Source organism: Tetrao urogallus (assembly GCF_951394365.1).
Source record: "Tetrao urogallus genome assembly, chromosome: 8".
NCBI classification, from domain to species: Eukaryota; Metazoa; Chordata; class Aves; order Galliformes; family Phasianidae; genus Tetrao; species Tetrao urogallus.
The window spans coordinates 3,843,991-3,851,460 of record NC_136821.1 but is presented as its reverse complement, the minus strand read 5'-3'; the positions used below and the strand labels follow the sequence as shown (position 1 = coordinate 3,851,460).

General features: G+C 37.8%; 1 protein-coding gene across 1 annotated transcript in view; it reads left to right on the top strand.

The window, feature by feature from the left end:
* Positions 1 to 7,470, top strand: part of ARHGAP15 (Rho GTPase activating protein 15) — a gene marked incomplete at its 3' end in the record, with an annotated part of 300,587 nt that overhangs the window by 271,553 nt on the left and 21,564 nt on the right. Inside the window, exon 12 of the mRNA XM_079539012.1 lies at positions 6,413 to 6,518. Coding sequence (XP_079395138.1) covers positions 6,413 to 6,518 — 106 coding nt within the window. The remainder of the gene's footprint in view (positions 1 to 6,412; positions 6,519 to 7,470) is intronic.

The following is a 7,470-nucleotide window of genomic DNA, read 5'->3' as shown; positions in this document are numbered from 1 at the left end:
GTTCTTTATGCAAAAACCCTAATGCTTCCCGTCAAGCCATTAGAAGTGATACAATCAGCCCAGGCCCCATTAAGCCATCAGTGTCCACCTGTGATAAAGATGGCCATTTGTTTTCTTAAAGCCCACTTAATGTCTGCTTAACTCAATTTGTCAGGAAATGTAGAACAATTTCCTCACAGCCTGAAATTTGGTAGTGGTTCAAAGTCAAAAGGCCAGGTCTAGTCTTATTCAAATGATATAATGAACAGTCTTCAAATCTAAATCTCCCTTGGGGAGATGCTGTTTACTTTTTTTTTTATGTTAGAAGGAGGAAAAAAAAAAAAAAAAAGAAAATGTATGCTTTTCTTTGATTACTAAAAATATTGAATCCTTTTAACCCCTTCATATGGGTCATCTCAGAAATGAACTTCCCTGCTTCCCTCTTTTGCTGGAGGTTAATATACTAAAGGTTAGACACAGCAGAGCAAAAATATCAGAATTAATGTTCGCCAAATTATTTTCAGCATATTTTAAACGTCTCTCTATCAGCATATAACTTTACAGCTTCACCACCTAAAACACATCTCCGGCTTTCACTGACTGGGGGATCTCCTGGCGTGCCAGTTAGGGTCCCAAACCCACCTGACTGTAATGCCAAAGGCGCCAATGGCAGTGAGCTAAAGGAGAGTGCATTCGGTGGGAATTTTGCCTGGGGAAAATGAACAACAGCTGAATAAATATTACAGGATACGTCCCTGTCCTTGTGATTGTTCTGTGAAGGTTCCCATTCAGTGTTTGAATTTTTGTGCAGGATGAAACTCAAGATACTCATCCCCATCCATCCCCCTAGGCTGCTGCAGTTTCTCTCTGCCCCAAATTGCTGTCCTTCACTAGGTCCCCAGGTGAGGTTCCATGGGTGAGGATCAGGGGATCCCAACCAAAGACCATCCTTTGTGCAGGTACCAGGGACAAGAGAAGCCTATGCAGAGGAGGGGAGTGGGGATTTCCTGAGCACCCTGGTCTGGTAGTGATGCCTTGTCGTGCTTCCACCCCTCCATGCAACAAAAATAAGAAGCTGTGGTAGGGCAGAGCACTGTTGCTGAGGCATCGTACTGCCGAGAAAAAAGGAGAAAAAAAATGATGTATATAGAATAAATAGAATTCCTAATTCTAAAAACACATACTGATAGGTTCAAGAAATTAAATTAAATTAGAATTTGTGATCTTACAGATGCTGTTTCTGTATCTGAAAGTCATTTTTTGGAAGCATGAGCAACGATTTGTGTTTCCCTGGGAAGGAGCGCAGGTTAAGCGTCGCAGCGCTGTCTCTCTGCTGGCTCTAACTGCTGTTGGGGAGGTGCGTGACGGCCTCGAGTTGTGCATTTGCAGAGAAAATATCACACCGGCCAGATGCTCAAGTCTGCTCTTTCTGTGCAGAAAAGCCCGTGCAAGGCGAAATACCAGGAAAGCGCTCGGCACATTTTCCCGACGCTTGGTAGAAGTTAGCAGCAAAGCACGACTGTTCCAGTTGGGATCAGACAAACCATTAGCTACCAAAGTCCTAAGTCTAATTAACCCCCAAAATTGACTGACAAAGATCATTCCTCTTCTATGCTGCCTAACCGGTTGTATGTACGCTGGGCATGCAGTACCTAAGTCAGATGCCGCTTTGTTATAATTAGGGCAGCAAATTTTGTTTTCTGTTTGGTACTTGCTGTTACATATTGCATGTAATGTATGGCACTGTTAAGGGAAAAAAATTGGAGTCAAAGTGCCTGGAAAGTTAGGTCTGCTCTGTAGCACTGTGAGATTGTTGACATCTGCCGAGGTTGGAGAGCTCAGTAAGCAGGAAATGGGGTGTCACTCTGAGTGGTAGTTTACCATTATCCTGGCATCCTAATGAAGTGTCTGCAGTGCACAGAGCTTCTGGATGGCATCTTAACGCACGGCTAAGCAAAAGCACTTCTCTCCTTGTCACTGTCATCCATCTGCCTGCACCCTACTGTAGCCAATGGGATGGAACCATGCTACAATGTGCTATAAGCCATTTAGAGTTGCACATTGCATAATCAGTCCCATCAAATATGTAAAAAATGACTATTATTGGTTATTTCCCTCAAACTCTGGCACCTGGAGTTTGATGCATTAAAGTTTAACTTTTGTAAGTGCTGTTTTTCTCCCATTAATTCCACATATATTTTTGTTAAATGGGACTGAGTTGCAAACTCATTGTCCTGGGTTTTGCTAATGGATTGCAAAAGTTATATGAATATTCATTGTAAACTCCACTTTATATCACATAGGATGAATTTATCAGTTTCCCATACAGAGAGCTTTCACGCAATTCTCATTTTCTTTTGCAACATCTATTTCTGAGGCATTAATAAAAAGTAAAATCAATTCAGATCACAAATTGGTTATTTTCCTTATAGCAAACATTAGTTAGTTCAAACACTTTTTATAGATTTTTTTTTAAAGCAAGAAAATATTTTACAGTGTATCTCCATGAGACAATTGCCTCAGTGTATGACACGAGATTAAAACTGGGAATTTTATGCTGCATAGAGTAATATTAAAAAATCCTGGCACTGAAAGTATTACAAATAATTTTTATATAGATATATATATACATACATGTCTGTATATTTTATCCAGCGTGACTTGCAGAATATGAAGATTTACCCACTGAAGGAAGAGTTTGGGCCAGTTGACATCCCTGAAAAAAACATCAAGCCAAAACTACGCTGTCTTTTAAGCAAATATTCACTCCCTGATAACACCAAAGCTATCAAGGACTGGGGTTAAGCATAGTGTGTCAGGGCCAGCTTCTAAAATGGGCAAGAGCAAGATGAATTGGCTAAGTCGGGTGTTTATTTATACAAACAAGAGGGCAGAACATAATTTAGTTGCATCAGGAATTTTTCACAGACATTAAAACTATAGCAAACAGAACAGCGGGGATGCTTGCACAGCAGCACAGTGGGGAAGCTCACAGAGCGTCTGCCCACACTATGGCTGGCTGTAGCCAGCGCCATAAGTCTCACAATTTCATTAGCACTCAAAAATCCACCTAAGCCACTCAGTCCCGATTAAAAAAAAAAAAAAAGAGAGAGAAGAAAGAAATAAAGAAACAAATCAAAAAAGCCCCAAACAGGGTCTGTCTTTCTCTCAGCAGCTGAATCAGTCACAAAATGTTGGAAAAAACTCTTGGCTGGCAGATTTTGCTGTAGCAACAGTGTATGACGTTTTAACTGCAGTAGAAGTCTTTTCCAAAAAAACAAAGCAAGGTGAGAAGAGCCCTGGAAGAAAACAAGAAAAGCATGCTACTGAAAAGAAAAAAAAAGAAAAAAGAAAAAAAAAGATCAGATGACAAATCAATAGTTTGATATTTTATGCAGAATCGTAAATCATTGTTTTTTCCAGCAGTTCAGATGTGAGGCTTGAGAGCATAAAAAGAAACCATGGCTCGTGATAAAATTAGGCATTAATGTGAGCCATAAATGCCATTTAACATTAAACATGCACGAGCAACTGAAATGCCTGGTAAAGGGAAATGGGTAAAACTATACAAAGTAAATCAGACATGAATAATGCAGCAGGTCTGAGGAGGGTCATGGGTCAGACTCCAGTACCTTACAAAATAATGAATGCATGTCAGGTTAGAGACATACATCCCTTCCTAGCAAACGTGAGTTATTGGAGATAAACCCTGGACTTCCTGTTCTGAAACAAAGTGGCTTGTTGTAAACATCTATGTCCATTTAAAATTAATGATTAAAAGAAAGATTCTGGGGGATTTCCTTAAGTATTCTTTATGGACACGAGTGCTAGAGGTTACTTTCTTCATTCATTTTTAACCAGCCACTGTTAATGTTACAGACACATCGTGTTTTCTTCTATGCTCAAATGTTTATCCAAAGCTCATTTGCAAAAGAGCTTATATAATATTAAGTGTTCTTTCAATGCATTCTTTATTTAAATATAAACAAGAGAGCATCTCCACTGTGTTGCTCTGTTAAATGAAGCCAGCCCTATTTTTAAAGACAGTAACCTAAATTCTAAATATATGTTCTATGAAAATATTACATAGAATGCCATCTGTGTTCACTGTAGAGTATCTGCTGTAATTATCACCTACAAATTTCCTACAAATTTCTAAAAGAAATGCAAAAAAGAATGTGTCCTCTCATTCTTGATTTTACAAAAGTGATCGTGACTACAATTTTCCTTCTGAAATCTTCACAAAGAGTCTAACTTCCATAAATGGGAATCTTTTCCCCAGAATTTCATCAATTTTCACAATAATAGAGTATAATGAAAGATAGCATTTCACTTTATCAAAACTGGTCTGTTTCATTTCCTAGACTTAGCTGGAGAATTTAGCAGCTGTTCAGAGTGTTTTCCTGCCTTTGCACAACGTATTTCTAGGTTTCATGGCATAGCACAGAGGGCAAAGCCTTCTCCATGGCTATTTATACTAATCCATGTTTAAAGATTTACCCCCTCCATTTGAGAATGGTAAAGAAACAGCTCTCCCCCCCTTTCTTCCCTCCCCCCCCCCCCCCCCAAAAAAAAAATCACCTTCCACCTTCCTACTTAGGGAACTGACTGGGGAAAATTTCTATGAAACTGGGGCTTTATAGAAGAAAAGCAACTGCATAGGTATTGAAACTGAAACATAAGATCTTGCATCTGATCTGTTAAATATTCCATCAACAAGGTCAAGAGTAAAGACAAGCTCAGCCATTAAACTGAAGCGAGAGTAAGCTTTAATGAAAAAAATAAGAAAGAATAACTAAAAAAAAAGGGATAAAAAGAACAGTTTGTCCTCTTCACTTTCTCGTGTGGAAAAAGAAATTATTTTATACTAAAAAAAAAATAAAGATAAAAAGTGTATATAGCATCTGAAAACAAACAAACAAAAAGTATCAACCATTTTAATGAAAGAGTACTCAGTATTTTCGTGGAACTATAAAAGGGAGTGAGAATAAGTGTTATGGCAAAAAGCCTGGGCTCAGCAGCTTTGTGTGGGAAATGTTGAAATGTGACTGTGATTTATAATGAGAAAAGGTATCTACAACATACAATTTTCTACCTAGCTGCAAATAATAATTCATAGTGATGTCCCTTCCAGATAAAATACCTTTGCAATGTAGGACTCATGTGGTAAAATGATCATGATAAATGTCAGACTAGTGCAGGTAACGGCTTTACAAACCATTAAGATTAGCTGGCTCTTTTTTTTATTTGATGATAACAGTAACCATGCTGTGACTCTACGTGGTAATAATATCTCAGTACTGATAAATGCCAGAGCCAGGCAGAGGTGTTTATCATTCTTGGTTCAGAAATGCTGACTAAAGTTACCACATGTTGCCTGTTTTTCTTCTTTTAAAATAGGCTAACAATTAACAAATAGGCTGATTTGCAAAATGATTTTTTGTATGATTTCTACGTATTCTGTTCTTCAGTGCAGAGCTAAATCTCTCTTTTCCTCTATGCCAATACCTACAGCATTGGTACAGTGAGATCTAAAATGAAGTTATATATCTTTGTAAATCTCACGGAATATTGTCTTTGTTTTAATGACACTGGTTTTTATTTATTATTTATTTTGCAATTAAATCTTACGAGAATCTGTAGGGAAGTTGGTAACTAACCTGATACCTTTCTTAATCAGCACAGAGAGCGCAGACACTTGCTTAAAAAGAGCGTAATAAGCTCTTACCATACTAAATTTCCTCACACATATTCTGTACAGACAAACTGTGAGTGTATCCTTGTGAATTTTGTCCCAATCCCAGTGTTTTGATCCCATTGAAATCCGTTAAGCTTTCCTCAGCGAAAGATAAAATAGAGTAAAATAAAAATGAGTTTTTATTGAAAAGTTGCAGCGGAATAGTTTCTCAAAAGAATTGATAAATTCTTTTGTATGGGTATGAATGAAGAAAGTATGAGTAAAATGAATAGCAAAATATTTGATATTTCCAAACACAACAAGGTGTAATGCTAGTGATAGAAATTCATAAATACAGCTTGGTTAATTATGATGAGAATAAAGGAAACAAGGACTACATTAGAAGAGTGTCCACTGCAGAATTTAGATCACTGGATGAATGTAATTCCAAAGTGAAATTTCACTTAAGTTGTGGGTCTCTTACTACTACTAGGAGATATTAAACTTACACTGACAGTTTAATAGTCTAATAAAAGCATAAAAATGTAATTCTGCAAACCATCCTTTAGATGTAGAGGGCTTTTAATCATTGTAAATTACTCTTGCTCTCAATTAAGAACATGGAAGGTATGATACATTCTGTTTTTAACCACATATTAATTATGGCTTTTCTTGTTAAGATACCAGATGCAGTATTAGGCAAAGTACTATCCTAAATGGCACTCAAAATATTTTTTCTCTTTTCTTTCCTCTTAGAAATCCAAGACAATGCTGCACGCATAAAAGCCGTAAAGACCCTGGTAAAAAAGCTCCCTAGGCCAAACTATGACACCATGGAAGTCCTCTTTGAGCATCTAAAGAAGTAAGTAGAACTGTAGTACAAAATAATTGATAATTTTAAAAGGAATCTCTGTGTGGTGTCCAAATCTTATTGGAAATGTCGTCCAAAATACAAAAGATAATTACGTTCTTTGGCAAAACGAAACATGATTTATGGTACCTACGTATATCCTATTTCTGCTCAATACATTGGTATGTCTAAGCAGAAGCTGCAGTTTTTCCTCCCTTGGTGCAGTTAGATAGATCAGAATTACTCATGAACGCTGAATTGGGCAAATTCACCATGTTCCAGTGTGCAAGTCTGACTTACTCCAACTGCAGTTGGAATTACTTTTGGATCAACATATTTTCATCATCCAGTCCTTGATGTTCAGTTTGCTTTCTAGCACTCATGATATGCTGAGGCATGCATTAACAGAAAAATACTTACTAAAAAAAATATACTATGAGCTCTTGTATTACCTGAAGAATCTTGTAACAGCATAGAATGTCTAAGAAGTAGTGAAGAGTGACTCGGAAGTACACCTTTCCTCTACTAATGTTGCTGAGATATGACAGAGGCAAAGAAATTGTACTGTGAGGCTCCTCCTTGACATTCCTCTGCGGTTTCTGCACTCACTGAGTTCAGTTTTTAAGAGGTTTCAGCCCACAAAGGCTACTCATGTTCACCTTGGGTTTGATTTTCATGTTTTGCAGCGTTAACAGTAAAAATGAATGTAGACCACGTGCTCTTGTGGAAACAGACCTGCAGCTGTTTTACGTGATGAATGACTGTGCAGAAATGGCAGACCACAAGAGGGGGTCTTGTGGTCCTATAAGCATATGAAGGACATGATCCTGTTCCTCCCCTCTTGGCTGTCCGTTATTTAGGACTAACTAGTGCCATTTTGGCACAGTCACTTTTTAGCCAAACAACCCTTAAAATCGAAGGGGCTAGGCAGGATTGAGGGACCAGTACAGTCTCTGTACACAGA